This window comes from Neomonachus schauinslandi, chromosome 3 (assembly GCF_002201575.2).
Source record: "Neomonachus schauinslandi chromosome 3, ASM220157v2, whole genome shotgun sequence".
NCBI classification, from domain to species: Eukaryota; Metazoa; Chordata; class Mammalia; order Carnivora; family Phocidae; genus Neomonachus; species Neomonachus schauinslandi.
The window spans coordinates 64354002-64374930 of record NC_058405.1 but is presented as its reverse complement, the minus strand read 5'-3'; the positions used below and the strand labels follow the sequence as shown (position 1 = coordinate 64374930).

The 20929-nt window shown below is 37.2% G+C and overlaps 1 protein-coding gene across 1 annotated transcript in view; it reads right to left on the bottom strand.

Annotated features, from left to right (window-relative positions):
• The window catches only part of TRPC4 (transient receptor potential cation channel subfamily C member 4), a 193936-nt gene that overhangs the window by 49685 nt on the left and 123322 nt on the right, over positions 1-20929 (bottom strand). The window contains exon 4 of the mRNA XM_021678301.1: positions 4689-5025. Within this exon, the coding sequence (XP_021533976.1) occupies positions 4689-5025 (337 nt within the window). The remainder of the gene's footprint in view (positions 1-4688; positions 5026-20929) is intronic.

Sequence of the window (20929 nt, the reverse complement as noted above, 5' to 3'; positions counted from 1 at the left end):
GTGTTATGCACAAACAATGAATCATGGAACACTACATCTAGAACTGGTGATGTAATGTATGGGGATTAACATAACAATAAAAAAATTTAAAAAAAAGACGTAGAAAAGATGTCAAAAGGAAGAATATACATATATAGAATTGCTTGCCTCTATGAGTCTTTAGCTAGAGGAGAATGTGATCACAAGTTTTCTTTATCCATTTGCAATTTGGCAGGCCTTATTGAAATGTTCAGATTTGTTAATATCAATCCTTTAAAAGATAAAAATATAAAATAAATCATGGAAATGAGAGGCCGATTTTGTTAGAGAAAAATTGTCAAATAAGTACGTGTTATGGGCAAGATGTATAATCCGGATATTATGAGCAATTCTTAGTTTATGCCTAGGAATTCACTAGAAGCTATTTTTAACAGAGCTCAGATTTCTTCCTATGATACATCTTTTCCTCAGTTCACCCTTCTCCTTATCACGCTCAGCGTGCATAGATTTATATACTATATAATTATGGCATATTCTTAGGCACACACATAATATCAAGTCAAGGCATCAGTCATTTTTCCTTCTCATTGAGAACAAAGTATTTCCTGCTTTATTAACGTGATAGCCTTCATTAATATTCTACTTCTTTGTAAAGTGATGTCAATTTCATGCTTTCTCTTTGCTAAACTGATAACATAAGTCTACCTCTTGATATTTCACACGCATATACATATATGCACACTTTTTTTTGCAGGGAATAAGCTATGGCACAGGTTTGACTGTTACAGTTGAATTACAATGGATTTTGTAGAAAAATCAAAACTGGCCTTAAAAATTAGCATTCGAAAGGTTTTTTTCCTCCTATTTTACTCCCTATTAGCTTCAGAAAACAAATGACATCTATTTGAGATAGAACTGCTGCTATAATTTAGATAAATTCTCATTATACATTATAAATATAACATCCTATATTTAGTTTGCATATAAATTCTATGTAAAAGGGAACTTCTGACATGAATATTCATTTCATATCCCTGGTATTCTATGTTAAAAATCAAACCCTGAATAAATTAAGAGCCTCAGGGTCATGGCACAGCAGAGCATAGAAATAACCAGGTCTCTGATCAGGCCCCAGGCTCCTTTTAATCCATTGCCCAGTCTTTCCAATGACACTTTTTCTCAGACACTTGCAACGTACAGCTCTGTCATCAGGCTCATATGCTTGCTTGATAGAACTTTTATTTTACTTTTTACTCTAGTTTAAATGGGTAATTTGACAGTCTGAGAAGTATATTGGTGTCTATCTGTCAAGAATCTACCTTTCAAGATAGTTCTAACTGAATTATCTGTGATTAGTTTTCTCTTTTGGTTAGGACTGTATCTCAAGATGACTAAATCCTAAATTTGACCCCTGCAGGAGGCTTTTAGATTTCTTTGCTTATATGCTAAAGTTTATCTTGACAGCAGACATCTATAAGATCTCTTGAAGTTGTTTGATGGGAGAAAGAAGGGTCAATAACCTTCAATACAAGAAAGTCTGAAGGAAAAATCATTCAAAAAGTTTTGCAAGAGATGAGTTACAGCGTAGCTATGATACCACAGTGGAAGAATACAAGGGTCACTGCAGACTGTTTGCTAAAGATACAAAACTCAATAGACTTCAATTTAAATAGTCAACAGGATGTTGAACTTCCACAGGAAAGATATTGAAAATAACAGGGAAACATTATTCTGCCACTGTACTAAATCACAAGATATCTGGATCTGTCACACCACGTAAGTTCGTATTGTTGAAACACAGCAAAGTTTCTGAAAGAACAGAAATTCCAAAGCAAAACCATACTACTTCTTAAGGAGATATAGGGATCAAGTTGAGAGATTAAGCTTTACAGTTAGAAAAACTTTTCTACTCAGGAAAAGTTAAAATTTATATTAGGACTATATAAAATGAATAAATCAAAAGTCTTTTTGTCAGGATAAAAAAATGGGAGGTATAAAAGTAATCATTTCTCATAAGTTAGGTTATCAGAGGTCTGGGAAACATCCCCCGAAAATGGAAGGTGAGTAAATTTAGTAGGAATGAAAAAACATTTCTTTACACAATAAGTAGCTCACAGTGTGACATGGGTTGAAAATCTAAGTCAGTTCAAGAAGACATGCGAAAAACCCCTGCACAGAGCTTCAGTCTATCACTGGAAAAATTGACAGGATGAGGAACACCTTTGTATGCCACTCTTTTCTCTCTAAGTCTTTCAGTCTTGTTATTCCAAATCTAGAACCTCACAACAGAGGGACTGTGAAATGTGTGACCACCTCCTTGGTCAGACCGCAGTATTGAATGAGACAAGATGGAAGGCTCATTAATAGAGTTATCGAATCAGACCTGGCCTTTTCCTCTATATCACAACTTTGGTAAAAGGCTATAGCATCCCTACCCTGTTGTCCTTAGCCTCCTCCTCACCTCCCATCCCCTGTCAAAAAAAGACCAATTTTCTCTACCCTAGTAATGATTGCTCCCCAGTACAGGACACTAGGACTCAGTGGGACTCCAAATCTTTCATTTTATTGAGGAAAATATTAAAAAGTCCTGAGAGGTTGTGACCACCCATAATTTAATAGTCTCTCAGTGATAGAACCTGAGCATGTATTCAAATACAGTGAGTTTTCTACAAGAGCCTAATAACGTAGCAGGTACCCCCTTATAGTTATGGATCTAGTAAAACACTTAGAACTCAGTGTCAGATGGGAGGCTCTTAGAATTCACCAGCTTTGATGAATAATATATTGTTTGGACAGATATATTTGATATAGAAAATTCTCCAAGCAAGAGGATCATTCATATATATTTTTTATTCTAGAAAATCTCTTTTTATCCTAAAAATTCCCAGATAAATTAACTCCTTGAAGTCAGGATATTTTAAGGAAATGTTGCCTTTAGAAGATATTTCTCTAGGCTGGAATTTTAATTATCACAATTAAATGTGTACCTTATTTAAGCATTCAGCTATGGTCTGGATATAATTTCTAGCCAACTTTCATGGAAAATTCTGTTACAAGTTTTGCAAGTAGGAGGCAGCCAATGAGTCTTAATTGTACAAGTTACTAAAGGTTTAAAGCTTCTATTTTTTAATGTTATTTACCATTTTCTGACATTAAGCAACATATCTCATTGTTTATTATCTATCTAGTCCTCTAGTAAAATTGAAGCTTCATAAGGGCAAGTAATTTTTTCTTCTTTTTTTTTTTTTTACTTTTGTATCACTATTGCCCCACACTGTACTTACTCTACATATTTTCATTAATTGCATAAAGGAAAAGTCTAGAAATACTATATCTGCTTATGCTTCACTGTGTCTGTAGCGTTGTTCAAAATTGAATATTCTGTATTTCATTTGGAGTATCAGAATTTTTAGACATTCCATATAAGTTACCCATATGGGAAATTTAACCCTCTAAACGCTTCTTTGATAATTGTTTCCAATGAATTTTCTATGGAGAAAACTCCATAAAGAACATATTCCTAATGTGAGATATTTAATTTAAAAGGGAATAGGCAGGGTCGTCTTATACTGAATATCAACCGCAATGTCATAATTATTTTATGCAAAAAGAACACAGGTTATCTAAACCTTTCTTCTAATTTAAGCAAAATCACACTTTATTCATATCAGATTAATGAGAATGTACTCTATTTTAAAGGTCGCTTAAGAAGGTGTTTTTTTCCAGTACATTTGTAAAACATATCAAATCTCATTGCTATGAACTTTTTTTTATTGTCAGTACTTAGAGCATTTATAATCTTTAAAATCAAAGAGTATATCTATGTCAGATTGAGATATAGTCCTTTTTTTCCCCTGCTTTTTCCACATTTTATAGTCTCTCCAGTAGTTTTGACAGGCCAAACTGATCTGAGACTGTGAATCATGAAATTTTCACATATTTTCTAATTACTAAATGATGAGATGGATATGATACCAGAGAGGTTTAAAATGATGGGCTAAATTGGAAAATGTGATTTCTCAGCAAACCACAGTAAGATAGAGGAAAGAATAATTAAAATGTAAATTTTAACTATGGCTACAATAACAAGAAGAGAGGAAAACAAAGCTTTTACCAGCTACTTTAAGGTTTTCTACCTTACCAAGATTTGCTGCAGATCCCAAAATATTTTTCTTTCTATGGAAAGAACAGAGACATTGGAGGACGTCATAGTGTTTAATATCCTATTATTTTGATTGAATATATAATTTCGAGGATAAACTTAATGGATTGATTTTAAAGAATGGTTATAGTTACTTTATGTATAGAATCACTAGTTCTGCAGAGTGATTTATATTTGTCTTTTAGAAGGTGTATCTATTAAGAAAATTAGAATGATCAGTGATATATAGCCAATGAGAAATGTTGAAAGTCTTTAAAAGACAAGCACACAAACAAAAAACCCAGAAAATCATTCATGGGATGTGAAGTCATTGAAATCACAAATCCTAAAACCTATGGTTACATTTCATAGGCTGCACCTGGGGGCAAGTCCCCCAAAACTTGCAAGGCATTCATTTAGCTTTGGGGATTAGGCTTTGGAGCTACAATGGTCAGGACCTGTTTTAAGTATGCCTACGTCCAAAACTTTAATGACTATTCTTTTCTGGGCAACGAAATTCCATGGCAGCAACACGTTTTTATTATATTTTCTATAGTAACACATTTACCCAGGACCCACGGTAAAATCATCCACTCGACGATGGTTGGTGGTGGACCTTGCCTGTTCAAGTCTGACCTGTCGATGTGCTGAGAGGCAAGCAGCAGCAGGAACAAAAAAGTCAAATAGGACGCTGTATGGCAGATGAACTTGATAAATGGCTTTCTGATGAACAGTCCCAGTGGGCTTTTAGGAGCTATAAGGTAGCACACAGAGAAGACAGGAAAAAGAAGTCCTATGATGAAACACGTCACCATCTTCACTGCCCAGTGCCGTCTCCTCCAGCCTGGGAACTCATCGTACCAGCGAGATGCAAGCAGTTGTTGACAATTGGGCTGAGCAACAAACTAAACAGAAAGGAAAGGAAAAGGAAGAGTCAGTGTCACGTGTGGTGGCTTCAGTTCCATCAGTAAGACCACAAATTTATCTTTGGGGTGCCTGGGTGGCTCAGTTGGTTAAGCGACTGCCTTTGGCTCAGGTCATGATCCTGGAGTCCCTGGATCGAGTCCCGCATCGGGCTCCCTGCTCGGCAGGGAGTCTGCTTCTCCTTCTGACCCTCCCCACTCTCATGAGCTCTCTCTCTCTCTCATTCTCTCTGTCTCAAATAAATAAACAAAATCTTAAAAAAAAAAAAAGACCACAAATTTATCTTTAAAGGTGGAAATCCTGTTTTAGATAATTTTATACTGGGTGCCTGATTGGCTCAGTTGGTAGAGTGTGTGACTCTTGATCTTAGGGTTGTGAACTTGAGCCCCACATTGGGGGTAAAGATTACTTAAAAGAATAAAATCTATAAAAAATAATAATTTTATAGTTAATAATAAAGTCCTTTAAATCATTCTGTGAATAAAGCCCATTTATTTAACATTTTTTACCCAAGGCATAGTGCTATGTGCTTAGCCAGATGTGACAGAAATTTTACTTACTCAAGTACATTGAGTAAGTAAAAATACAGCTGGAGAACACGAATATTCATAGGACACATTGATAAGTGAGCAAAGTTATGTACAAAGGCACAAACATATACATACATATACAAGAACTGTGATATATATATGGCATAAGAAAAGATGTTAATAGTGGTTTTTTTCTCAGATTACTGGTTATTTTCTAGTAATGACATTATACTAGATTTTCATTTTTATATTTGGGTGTACTTTTAACATTTTCTGATAAACACCTACTACTTTCATCATTAGAAAAAGTAAATATACTTTCAATTAGGTTGAGGCAATAAGAAAAACATACATGAAAGCAAATTAGTATTACCAGAATTTTGATCATCATAGCTGAATTTGGTGGAAATAAAACAGATACTTTGCCGGGCGCCTGGGTGGCTCAGTCGTTAAGCGTCTGAACTTCGGCTCAGGTCATGATCCTGGGGTCCTGGGATCGAGTCCCACATCGGGCTCCCTGCTCGGCAGGAAGCCTGCCTCTCCCTCTCCCACTCCCCCTGCTTGTGTTCCTGCTCTAGCTATCTCTCTCTCTGTCAAATAAATAAATAAATAAAATCTTTAAAAAAAAAAACAGATACTTTGCCTAAGTATAATCAATTACCATATACCAAACATTTCACAAACATAACATCATTTTATCCTGACAACATGTTGGAGATATGGTATAGACCTTACTCTCTTTTAAGGATGAGGATTGAGGGTGTTACAAGAAGTTAGTCAATTTACTCAAGGTTACATATCTAGTAAATGATAAAATATTAGACTAACTGGTCCAGGATTTTTTTTTTTTTTCTGCACACTACCTTTCTCACTGGGACTGACAGCTAGGCATTATATAAATTCAGAGGGAGTTATTTCTTCCAGACGGAATTGTCCAAGAACACTTCCGAGTAGATGTGGGCTCTGAAGGGGCAGATTTGTATAAGCAGAGAAGAGAGGGAAAGGCAGTTAAGGTAAGGTATGGTGGGAGAGAGAGAACATATGCCAGCAAGAAGTGTTTAAGGGATGCCCTATGGGCAGTTTGACTGCAGTAGAAGCTTTAGTTTCTTGTAAGGGACTTGGGAAAGTTCTATTGGCAACGTATTTCTTTTTCAGCCTTAGCCTGTGTGGATCTCCTTTAGACAAGACTTTGCCCTTACTCTTTTCTGATGGTAAGCAAGCAAAAAATCCTGGAGTTCACATAAAGATCCTTGATTATCGCAAACTAAAAGCTGTTTGAGAGTGAAAAGAGAGACAAGAAAATTGACTAAAAGAGCAATTCAATAGTTGAGCTGTGCAAACATATGGGCTGGACATGAAATGATTTCTCACGCAACTGTTTCTCATCACCTTGTCTTGGATACTCTGCTCATCAAAGGACATAGTGGGCAAAGAAATATGTAATAAATCAAATCAAATGTATAATAATGGGCTAAGTAAATATAGATAAAATAAAAATGCATTTCTTTAAGACTGGGATGATGAGGACTGTCTTTATTACTTTGTAAGTAATTAGTAAAATCAAATTTTATAATTGAAAGAATAGCTTTTCTTAACACCATCCTTGACTATTATTCTGGTCAAAGTCAGGTATTTGAAAGTCAAAATAGAGTTCTTGCTGATATATCTGCAGAATAATGGCAAGGAGTGCTGTAAGTCATTAACAAGCCCTCTTCTTTTTTTTTTTTTAAAGATTTTATTTATTTATTCATGAGAGACAGAGAGAGAGAGAGAGAGAGAGAGGCAGAGGGAGAAGCAGGCTCTCAAGGAGCAGAGAGCCCGATGCGGGACTCGATCCCAGGACCCTGGGATCATGACCTGAGCCGAAGGCAGACGCTTAACCATCTGAGCCATCCAGGCGCCCCAAGCCCTCTTCTTTTTAAGAGTTGCCACTCCAACACACATACACGATCCTTCCCATCAGCATTTTATAAACAAATCAGTCTATCATCTTCTTTCTAGTTTTTCATATAAAACATTCCTCATACAGTTTAGCACAGGTGAAAGGCCTTAGTAAAAGGGAGTTAAGCTTACAGAAAATGCAAGATCTAACAAACAGTTGCTGTAATATCTCATTAATCCTCACAAATTGAAGAAACATTGTAAGGGACTAAGTATGAATAACATATTTAACGCATGCAGAAAATGTAAAAGAAAGTTATGTACTTTGTTTAACATGACCTGCGCGAATTCTAGGACCAACCACTTCTGCCCTTCTTGTCCCAAATCTCATTACAACATGAGATACCCCAGGACAACTGAACAAATAATTTCATTAGGAGCATTTAAGGTTTGCTTGGATAAATATTTCTGTTGCCTAATACATACATATAGATTGTGTTAAATTACCCAGAAGAAGCAAATTATTCAGTCCTTCTAGAACATCTGCCATTGCCAAGCACTAGGTTAGCCTTAATTTTTACTAATGTTTTTTCTTGAAAGGTCTTTTTCTTTAATTATTGGAAAGTACACATTTGTGCTTAGTAAACGAAGAGTGTACATGATTTTCTACTAAACACAGACACAGTGAGTCTTATGTAGAAGTAAAGAATAGAAATAGGACTATAAGAAGAGCAGGCATGAGTGTATATAATATACAAGTTTCCCCAAATGTGGATATTATTTGACTACAAATCTGTTCTAATCCTAGGATTGAAATAACCCAAAAAGTATTCCTATAACCCAAAGGAATAATATAATAACCCAAAAAGAATCACCATAAATCTAAATTCCCTCGCTATGGTTTTACATCCTCTCTCTAGTATCCCTGCTCACTACATGCCTATACCAGCACCCCCCAAATTGTATGCTATTAATTAGTAGATTTTCCATGAAAAAATGGGTGTCACATTCAATTAGTTACCAAAATAAGATTAGAAGAATTAAATTTCTAGATTACAGGATTTTTTTAGTCTTTAATTGCTAATGTGGATTCAAACATTTCATTAACTCATGTGTCCCTTCTCCCTTCTATTCTTGGTTCTTTTCTTTCCTTCATGCTTCACAGTGTACTTCATTTCTTCTTTGTCCCCTCCTTCCTGTCTTTCTTTCTCTCTTCTCCTCCACCACCCCCCTCCGCCGTCTCTTAGTTTATTTGGATTATTTAGAGGAACACTCAGCTTTATCCCAACTCCCTCTGGAAGATACCCTCAGAGAGGGGGCTATCCGGTCTCTGACACCTGCCACTGGCCTATTCCAACAAAGCCCTTTCCAGATGGGCCATCACATTGCCCACGACATGCTGGGAGCCCACTGCACCTGCCTCCTCTGCATCATCTTTCTACTGCACATTGAGTCACAGGAACTACCCTTCCAGGACTGAGTTACAGTCTCCCTTCTCCCTACAGTTGTTGGCCAATTCTAGCACAACTCCTGTCATCACATTAAAATTCATATTAAGACATAAGGAACATTCAAATTCACATTTGTGCCATGCAATTATAAAAGACATTTAAAAAAAAAGGAAAAATTTTCTGTCCCTCTTTTCAATAACCTTTAAAAAAAGTTTCAAAAGCCAGATCTCATGATTATATATAGAATCATTGAGTCATAGTTTTGAAATATTAAAAAAACTGTAAAGATTATTGAAATCTAATTTTTACAAATAAAGTGAGATCCAGTATTAATGCTTTTAAAACAACTACTCAAAATACTAAAACACTCCATACCATAAAGGAAACAAAAAAATGATGAAAAGATAAAGCTACAAAGTAAAAACAAACAGAAAACCCAAAAACTAAAACCAAAGAAACAAGAAACTTCACTACTACATGGGGAGGAATTAAATATTAACTAGATATGGACATACTCAACAGAAGAGAGTTAAAAAATTAATGGGTCCCTAGTAATTAAAATAACTATTGATCAGATTTACTTGGTATTTGTCCTTTCTTCATCTTTTCAGTTTTTAAATATATTTTCTAGTTTAAAAATTTATATCCAAGATTCAGACTGCAGCCATATTCTCTATAAGAGCAAAAATCTAGATTCTGGGGACAACCAACCTGGCTATTTTATGCATCTTGACTAAGGTGGATAGTTACCGGTCAGTCTCAATTGAGTTGAGTCTCAAGAGAGTTGAAAGTTTTGAGTTGAATGTATTAGAGTGATTTACATACAGGCAATCTTGTTTCTTTGCTTAAAAAGGACCACAATTTCCTCTGAGTCTTACTGTTTATTTCTGAGCAATTAAAAAATAATCTATATCCTTTGGGGTTTCATTTCCCCTGCCCAGCAATGCTTTTCAACAGCTCATTTTGTAATGTTGATAGCAAGGTTTAAGGATTATTTGTAGGCCAAAGAGCTTTAGGGAATTATTTTGTCCATAGCTAAAAACGCTTTCTTCAACTTCAGTCCCTAATTTCCTTCATAGCCCTTTAACCAATGCCCTTTAACCATCTGGGCTTCTCCCTGTTTCTTAGAGATAGCTCTAGTTGTGTTCCTAATTAAAACAGTTCCAGTCTCCTGGAGCCCAGCCATGCTGCATAACTGATCAGACGCTGCTACTTTATTAATCAAACATCATTTTCACCTGGTCCTCCCCTAATTTAATTAAGCCAATAGCATCATCTATGAGTTGGACATTGGCTAGATAAGTGCGGAGAGGACCAAGATCTGGAAGAACCGGTTAAGTCTGTCTTCTGGGAACTCAACATATGTGGGGGACTGATCATGTGACCAGTCTACCAGTTTTTCTAATTTTTTCCTCTTTTTCTATTTTTTGTTTTCCTCACTTAAGGTCAGTCTTCTTACTGAGGTTATGAATAGGCAAATTCAGTTCAGTGAAGATGCCCTTGCTGTCAGATGCACAGAATTCAGACAGCTAGCACATGGTCTATGGTACAGATTAGTGTAACTTAATGCAGAGCATTATACGACATGTTAAAAAAGAGGTAGAGACTATAGAAGGGATTGTGTCAACGTGAAGTAATCTGGGAAAACTGAAGACAGGAAGCAGAATTTGTAAGTTAAGTCTGAAATGATAGGTAGAATTTGACAGGCACTGTAGTAGGTGGATGTATTTTAATTTAGATTTAGAGAATATCGTGATAAATATTTGAGGATGGAGACGGGTATGTTCAGATGAGCTATCCCTTGTGCTAGAAGATCATTATCAATGGTAAATATACCAGTGATAGAGTGTAAAGGGAAACCACAGCCATATTTTGAGACACAGGTGAAAATGTTTATTGAGGCAATGGTTGAGTCTAGGTCCTTGCGCTCAGTGTGGCATCAGCTGGAAGCTCATCAACAATGCAAAATCTTAGGCACCACATTGGACCTGCTGAATAGGACTGACATTTGATGGTATGATTCCTATGAATGTTAAAATTCGATAAACATTGGTTTAAAGGATTTGGTGTCTAATGAAATTCTATTTAGCTCCACTGTATCTGATAAGTGCTGAGAGAGTAGTTTTAATTCAATGTAAGTATACATTTGAGCACTTATAAATCCTAGGAGCAAGTCTGTGTGTGAAGGAGTGGGGGTGCTTGGTGTGGTGTGTGTATGTGTGTGGGACTTTGTTTTAAGCTAAATCCAGCCGTGAGTGATATGAGAAGTTGGGTGAGGGAACTAGCCACAGAGTGGAGGGTTCTCAAAATCGAGTAAGCAGCAGGATTGCCTAGAGGCTTGTTAAAAACCCACATTCCTGAGCCCCACCTCAATATTTCTGAATCAGTATGTTCAAAGCGAGGCCCTCAACCCTGCATTTCTACCAAGTTGCCACGTGAGGCTGATGTTGCTAGTCCAGGGACAAATGATAAGAACCACTGTCTTACAGAAGAAGACTTTCTGTGTAATATAAGATAATCCTCCAGTTTTTCTAAGTTTTTCTATTTTTCTATTTTTTGCTTTCCTTACTAAGGTCAGTCCTCTTATTGAGGTTATGAACAGGCAAATTTAGTTGGTGAAGATGCCTTTGCTGTCAGAGGCATAGTCACACATCTAGTGCATATACTATGGTGCAGATTAGTGTAATATCTAATTACAGGAATACACACCAAATTACTAAGGGAGTAATGCCCATCAAGTCACCGAACTGTAGTGTAGGTAGAAAAGCTGACAGTAGTACATTGGTAGCCAGAAGATACGAGTTGACTAATTGACCATAGAAATGCCTTGAAAGGACCTACACCAGCATGAAACACTGAGACACAACGAATAGGAGAGACATGAGTAGATGATAAAGAACCTGGATCAGGAAAGGAGAAAAAAATTCTCATACCTAGTTTCTGACAGATCTTTACTCTGTGCATCACCATCTGCCTTTATTATGACTCTAAAGTGAAATGGCAAATCATAGTGTTCTTACATTATATATCTGGATATTGTAAGGATAAAGAGGATATGAACCTTGGAAGAGCCCACTGGGGTTTGAATCCTGGATCTGCTGTTTCCTGATGGTGAGGACGTTAATAAGTTATTAAATTTTCAGTGTGCTTTTTTCCTGATCTGTAAGGGATAATAGAAACACCTATCATATAAAGTTATTGTAAAATTAATTGAACTTAATACATGAAGAATACAGCAGTTCCTAGATGATACTGTATATTCAATAAATGCTAAGTATTACCATTATTACATATACACACACATATATTTACATGTGTGAGGATATGTGTATACACACATATGTCCATATACATACAAGGTCACTGACAGTCTTCTACAAAAATATATAATTGCTAAACTTTAGAGCCTCTCCTCTGCAGACTATATGGGCCAACAAACCCCTTGGTGCTATCAAGTTCAAGAATCTCCTATCTAGTCATCACATCACCCGATTACTCTCCTTGGACATAAAGGTCAAATTCACATTTGCAGACTGGGATGCAAGGAATAGCTCAAAGCATACTACTAGGGCCCCACTTCTGATGTCTCCATATCCAGAAGGGAAGATGACAACTGAACTCCATCTGATAGTGTTGGCGAGGCAGGGGCAGGATTTAACTTCTTACATCATTTCTGGGCCTAAATTCAAAATCAGTTTGGCAACTGAGCTGGGATATGAGTGGGCAGTAATGGGAAGTTGAAAATGCAGAGGCAAAGGGAATAAGGTGGGAGGTGATAAACCCAATGTTGAATACATTAAATTATCGAACGTGGCAAATAAACAAAATGCACTTTAGGTCATGGGAAGGTAGAGTCAGTAGATATTGTTAGTTCTCTGAAATCACAAAGGGCCACAGATGGTAGAAATCCCACATCTATTCATCAATACCCCTGTTCAGGGTGTATATGAAAGATTGTTTTAAACTATCATGGCAGATGGATGAAAAACTGCCAGTCATTTCTAGGTGGCTACCTAGAAGTTTTCTTAAAAATGAGTAGAGATATGGAGGTAGAAAATGATGCAGTTTTGAAGGAACCACCATTTGACCATTGAATTATGTAGGTGAATAATAAGAGAGAATGGCAGATGGAAACAGAAGCAAGTTTGGTCCTGATCCCGGCCAGCCCTCAATGGGTTGTTTCCCCAGTCTCTGATGAGCCACCAGCAGTTTCTGCACCCAGGAGTGGCATGTTCACAAGGGGTGTTCTACTTTTCCTCAGAGTCTCCTGGGGACACATTTCCTGAGGACTGTCTTCCATTACAATGAGAATCCAGAAGGGAGAAAGAAGAGACACAATGGGAATGGATACTAGTTATCCTTATAAGATGAAAGGATATAGTCACTTCTGTTTTCCCCTTCCTTTCCCTATCTCTTTTCATATAACATCAAGCACATATTTCTGAGAAAATTAAATTGTACAAAATAGAGTGTCCTTATACCTTCTTTCCAGAAACAACAGTTGATATCACAAAACAGAGTCTCTCATCTACACTGCCAATTTATACAGACAGATGATATAAGTGAAGAGTTATATTTGTTTCAAATGTGTTAGATCCTATAAACAGACAAGTTTTTCGCTCTAGTCTCAAGGTCAAGAATAAAGTCATTTCCTTTATGCCTGCTAATCTCTTTTCCTTGCCACTGAACTCCTTTCTGCCTCCCTGACAACAGCTCCTCAGACTATCTTGGCTAACACATTTCCTGGGCTAAAAATAACACTCAGTTGTTAATTATCTGTTTATTGAGGTTGGAATGAATTTAACTAGTCTAGGATGCAGAGAAGAAAGCTCTGTGTTTTGGAAACAGCAGAGCCCACACAGTAACTGACCGACGAGCACTTTCTGCTCCAGCGTGTAGGACAACAGAGGGGAGAACGGAACAGAAGCAGCACATAAAAGAGCCAGAGGAGAAAACAGTTTCACAGGCCTCTGCCAGCATTTGTCATCACTCTTGAAAGCAGAGAAGAATACAGATAAAGTGTCTGTTCAAAGGGAATTATTCCTTGGTGTCATTTTTCATTCTTTCTCCTTCTCTCCTCTCATTGTCAGCCATGCTTGTTTGTCTGCAGAGTTCCTCCCATGCTGGCCCGCCTCCCTGTCCCGTCCGTCCTATCTCTAACCTAGTCCTCAATTTCTCAACAACAATTATTAACTCATGGGCTTCCCTCCCTCTCTGTTTTAAAAACAACTTAATTTATGTTCTTAAAAGTGAGAGATGCATCATGTCCTCTCCCTCATCATCATTTTCAGGATTTCCACTTGCCACGAGTACCAGTGCTGCCTGTCCACATCCTGGTCTGGGCAGCCTTGTGATAGCTCCCTGAGTTAAAGCACATCTCAGTCTGTACAGAATGATTATGAAGCATGTGTGAAGAATGACCTGAAAATAAGGGATAAGCTATTATACATGAGGAAATGAGTCACTGAAAACATAGACCTGTAACCGTCAGTAGGAATTCTCCAAAGGAACTCAACCTACAACCCACAGGATATGAGGGCAAATGAGAACTTTAAGGAGTTTTCTACCCCAAGGCACTGCTATCTTTGTGAATATTGAAAGCTTTTGTATGTAAACTAGATCTTCATATGATTGCTAAAGCTCTATTAAAATATATTTGCTAAAGCTCTATTAAATATATATTTGCTCATTGTATTAGTTTCCAAGGGCTGCCATTACAAAGTACTGTACAAACCAGGTGACTTAAAACAATAGAATTTATTATCTCACAGTCTGGAAGTTTAAAGTCCAAAATCAAGGCATTGAGAAGGCTGTGTTCTCTCTAAGCCTCGGGATAGAATCCTTCTTTGTCTTTTCCTACCTCCTGGTAGTGGCTGGCAATTCTTGCCTTGCAGCTGGATCTTTCCAATCTCTGTCTGTCTCATATCCTCTCTGTTCTTTTTTTTTTTTTTAAGATTTTATTTATTTATTTGACAGAGAGAGAGAGAGAAAGGGAGGCAGCAAGTGAGCACAGCAGGGCCAGTGGCAGAGGGAGAGTGAGAAGCAGGCTCCCTGCTGAGCAGTGAGCCTGATGTAGGGCTTGATCCCAGGATACTGGGATCATGATCTGAGCTGAAGGCAGACGCCTAACTGACTGAGCCACCCAGGTGCCCTGACATCCTCTTCTCTGTTCTTATAAGGACACCAGTCCGATTGGATTAAGGGCCTGTTCTACTCCAATTTGACCTCATCTTAACTAATTTCATCTGCTATAACTCTTTTCCCAAATATGATCAAATTCTGAGGTACTTGAGGTTAGAACCCTAACATATCTTTTGGTGGGGGACATAATTTAATTTAGTCCCCCCAAATTCCCAATTACTCATTTTATAGGAGTTGCCTCACATACAGCTTTTGGTTCTATAGTTTACATAAAAATTGCTCTTTTAAGTGCTCCCAATACATTTCAAACTCATAAGTATTATTTATTTATTTTTTTTTTTTAAGATTTTATTTATTTATTTGAGACAGAATGAGAGAGAGAGAGCACATGAGAGGGGGGAGGGTCAGAGGGAGAAGCAGGCTCCCTGCCGAGCAGGGAGCCCGATGCGGGACTCGATCCAGGGACTCCAGGATCATGACCTGAGCCGAAGGCAGTCGCTTAACCAACTGAGCCACCCAGGCGCCCAAACTCATAAGTATTATTAAAAACTCTGTCTTCCACTCTACATTCAATCTGCCTCCCTCTCCTGATTCTATTATTCTATGTCCTTATTTTCTCACCAAGACTGATGATAAATGACAATTAAGTAAGAAGAAATAAAGAAGAGTAAGTTATCAATAACATTATGATGTGAGGGGAGTCAACATGTAGGCAGCCAGCCATCCATATGATGCAAGTTTAAGATTGTCTGTAAAAAAAGTTCTGTATGTAAAACCATCTCCTATATCAGTCTGCTACTATAATTAAATTTTCTTCCTAAGGGCTTTCTGGAGATGCGTGCATTTTAACTGGCCTAAGATATTGCCTTGCTTAGGCAAGCAAAGCATTAAATATATACACCAGTGTTACCTAGTTGAGATAGGGCTCTTACACAATGGGATGAAAATAAACAAAAACCAAAGTTTTGGTGGCTAAAAAAATGAGAGGCAAGAAATGTTGATCTGGATCAGTACTATACACCCAGTGAACAACTCTAAGGACAAAGGGAGAAATATATAGATGCTAATGATCTGAGAGAAGACATCTGAGATCAGGTATATAATAGAAATCTTTAACATAAGACTACCTAGAGTTTTGCCTGGTTTGATCACATTCTCTAAGGTTAAATTACCAGCAGATTTTTTTTTTCTATTGGAAAATTACCATTTGAAAGTCATGGAGATATCAATAACTTGATGAATTCATAATTAATTATTTTGGGCTATCACATTTCTTACCCACCTGCATGCAAATATTGGGTAGTGACACAACACTTACCTACATGAGACACGACCCCTCTCTGCCCACTCATGGCCTAAGTTAAGATCTAGGGAGTTCCTGGCATCAAAAAACTATATTCTTTAACTCCAATTCCCTCTGACCATATGTAATTCACTATTCAAGAACAATAACTAGAAAACAAACCACCTAAATTTAAAAAAGGGGGGGGCAGATTTGAACAAACACCATCAAAAGATATCCTGATGTCAAATACAGATGTGAAAGATGTTCAACATTTTTCATCATTAGGGAAATGCAATTAAAACCACAACGAGATATCATTACACACCCATTAGAATGGCTAAAATAAAAAAGACTAACCATGATATGGGTTGGTAGGAATATGGAGAAACTGGAACTCTCATACGTTGCTCATCAAAATGTAACCACTTTGGAAAACAGTTTGCAATTAAAAAAACAAAACAAAACAAAACAAAATGGAACCTACATTTACCATAGGATGAACTCATTCTAGTCTGGGGCATTTAAGCAAAAGAAAAGAAGGCATATATCCATACGAAGACTTGCATACAAATGTCACAGTGGTTTTGTTGGTAGTAGCCAAAACCAAGAACAATTCAAATTTCCATCAACTAGTGAATGGATAAACAAAACGTGGCATGACCCTATTATGGAAGAACACTCAGCAATAGAAAGGAAGGAACTATCGATGTGCACACACAGTTGAATCTCAAAATAAGGAGGCTGAATGAAAAGTTGGAGGGAAAAAAGCACATATTGTATAATTCCATGCATTTTAACTCTAGAAAATGCAAACTAATCCACAGTGACAGAAAGTTGATCAGCAGTTGCCGGAGAAGGGGCAAAAGTGGGCAGAGAAAAATGATAAAAGAGCAAAAGGCAACTTGTGGGGGTGATAGATATGTTCACTATTGTAATTGTGGTGATATATTCACAGGTACACCGTATTATAAGAACTTGTTGAAGTATTCACTTCAAGCATGTGCAGTGTATTGTCTATCAATTTCACCTCCGCCGAGTCATTTAAAAATGTCTGTCCCTATTTTGCTGGTGTTACAAGCACATTCAGAATGATCTACCTCCCCTCTGTGACCAGGACTATCAAGCAGGCTTCTTTTGTATTCATCTCCTTGGTTCATTTCAATACCACCCCTTAGTTCCGATGATGAGATATTATCGTAACATCAGATGTCATTGTTTTAGGCCTAAAATAGGAAAATCAGTCTGTTTTCTGCCCATGGCTATTAGCCTCTGAGTTCTCCTCACCTATGCACCACACTGCTGAGAGGATCCTCACAAAATGCAAATTTAACTGTGTCTCCTTCTCCTTTATAAGTCTGCATGCTTATTTCATGGACTCCAGGAAATAGCCCTAGGTTTATGCAAGGCCTTCAAGGCCCTTAGCTCCTTTATCACGACCCCTCTCCCCTCTCCTTCACCCCTTCCCCTCAGCTTGCATAGTTCTGCTTCAGACATACAAACAATTCGTGTTCTGACCATGTCTGGATCTTTCCAACTATTCCAGGCTTGCAGATGCTGATACTTCTGTCTGGAATTATGCATCCCCCATTTCCTCATAGTGAATCCCTGCAGGTCTTCCAACCCAGCTGCTAACTCTCCTGGACACTCCTACAGGCAACTGTTCTTTTTTTTCATTCAGTATTGATACTGTACCTTGAACATACATTTACGTTGCACTTACTCCCCTCATCTCCTGCATTTTAATTATGGCTTGTAGTGAGCTATTTGAGAAAGGTCTGTCATGTTTCATCACATGATCCCTTGTACCAGTACCTAGCTGTGATAGGTCAATGAATGTTTATTCAATTAAATTAAATGCTGACTATAGTTCAAGGCTTATGGGTCCATTTAATCAGGCACGAACCACTCATGTAAGTTCCAGAGAGAGACCTGGCCGAAGTCCTTAACCTCAGCAAAGGATGCTTATACTCTTGTGCTTATTCCCAGGAAGAACAAAATTAGCAGCTTCTCCTTCTTAATGTAACGTGAACTAGTCCAGGCAGCTTCCTAGGGGATCCACTGTGTTGCCTGATGGTAGGGTGAGAAGGTTGCTTCAGTCCAGAGTAGATGTCAATGCTTAAGGGCTACTGAAGATCAGTTTTTTAAAGACATCCTTACAAGGAGCCCAGAGGCAGAGTATTTCAAATAGCTGGCAAGAAAATTCACTTCAGAGAAATGTGGCTCAATTCCATGAGAATCCATGAAAGAGGGGCAAGGTCTGAAGGTGGCAAACACGGTCTTCAGTTTTTCATTTAAAAGAGGATAATAATGATATTTTTTCCCTACCTTGCTCTTTTGAGTAATCAGAGATATGCATATCTGATGAAGAATGTTAAAAACAAGATAAACCAATCTCAAGGAAATTGTTTCCTTGAATATAAAACTATTGATGATGTACAAACATTGGGAAGAAAATACCAATTTTGGACTCTTGTGCAAGAAAACATTAAAGTTGAAAATGCATACAAATGGATTATAAATCTTTTCAAAATCACCTTTAGTTTCTATACAACAGATAGGTAGTGTTCACTATTCATATAAAATTGAAACACTTTAAAAGTAGGTTCAAAGTTTTGTTCTCTTATGAGGTTAAGAACATATATTAGACAACATATATTGATAGGTTAAAGCAAATTGTATTTTGAATTCTCAATCGTATCACTCCAAAAGGTAAGTGCATTTCCAAATTCAATTTCTTCAATTTATAAGCTTCCCCATAATACAATCTGTACATAGGGATTGTCTTTAAAAGATTTTCAGCACTTATCTTTTTTTTTAAATTAACTATATTCCCTATGCTGTACATTGTATCCCCATGTCTTATTTTTTTATAACTGGAAGTTTGTGCCTTTTAATCCCCTTCTTCTATGTTGCCCATCCCCCCGATCCCTTCCCTCTGGCAACCACCAGATTTTTCTCTGTATTTATAAGTCTGTTTCTGTTTTGTTTTGTTTGTTCATTTGTTTTGTTTTTTAGATTCCACATATAAGTGAAATCATATGGTATTTGTCTTTCTCTGTCTGACATTTTGCAAGTAGTAATCGTTAAATATCACAAGATGTGAACATAGTGTTTAGGAGTTTGTTATGCATATATAATCTGATTATAAAATCCAAGGCAAATTCTATAATAAGCTTAGCATGTAGAAAGAGTTCAATATCTATTAAGTTTCCTACGTCAGCACCAGTATCTATTCCAACCCCACCCCACCAAGACAGTATGATTCAGGCAAGTCCCATGGACAGTAATCCAATGACTCCCAGTTGTCCTGCTCCCCTGGGATGTCCAAAATTGCATATCTACTTTCCTAGCAGCAGAACCAGACTGTCCCTCTACAGCTGCTTACATTAAACCAGGAATGGCTCATTATGAGATGAAAAGGACTCATACAAAACTACAGCTCATTGGATTCACCTTTAATCTTTTATTTGCATTTAAGAAATGATAAAAGATAGCACATGACAGAGATTTAGGTCCCAGAGTTGAAAGAACTGTGCCTTTCCAACAGGGGTTCTTCCCACTAATCCTGTCTCTGGCCCGAGTCTCCTGATTGATACGGACTCAGGGAGGAGGAAGGGCCAGCAGTCACCATGTCCTCCATCTTGCCGGCATCCTCTCTATCCTAAAATAGGGATGGGATTTCTTAGTTCAGACAGACAAGAGGCTTCCACACTTGATAGTAAATAGGGTTACAATCTTAGCAATAATCAAGATAATGATAATCACACACAATGCCTTTCTATTTTTGATACCTAGACTTTTGGTAGAAGTAAATGAAAGCTATAAGGAGGTTTGCAAATGCTCAAGAATTTCTTGCTAAATTCTTCTCTAGTGGTAGAAAGTCCATTTGATAACAAGCAGAACCTATCTGTTTCACATCATCTAGACATATTATTGCCAACTGTGAGTAACTATTTAACTACCTCCAAACACTTATAATGCAATTTTGGTGCATCATACATATAAGAAATGTAGTCAAAATATTTACTTATATTTCCATCACAGTAATTTTACTCTGCCCAAAACATTGTTGAAAGCTAAAGACAGTTTGAGCTTTTTTTTCCTTTTACTAAATTCAGTTAAGATGATGGTACATATTCTGGACACTTCCTTAGGTGCCTCATTCCCTAATCCCAGTGGAATTCAAAAGTCCCAACAGGAATTCAAAAAGGGAATATTTTCATACCTAGTCCCAGAATTTAAGAACAGTAAGATTATATAAAACATATAATATTTAATTTGAAAGTCCTCATTTTCAGAACATCATTTATTTAGTTAGTTGAAAGTGGAAAAGCTAGAAGTCCAAAGAGTAGCAAAGAAACTTCCCTTTTCTTTCTCCTTGTAAATGGCATCCAAGTGATATCTACCTTCTGGGCATGCTGAAGATAGGATTCTCACTTAGCAAAGGGCTAGGGAAACCTTTATGACATAATTTCTTGAAATTGACATATTCTCACTATTTTATTTTTACTGTAGTGGTCTTCTGTCATGTCTGCACAAGTTACAAGTCTGCACAGATTAAGGAAATGTCTTCCTCCAACTGGAACTAAGTTCAAGA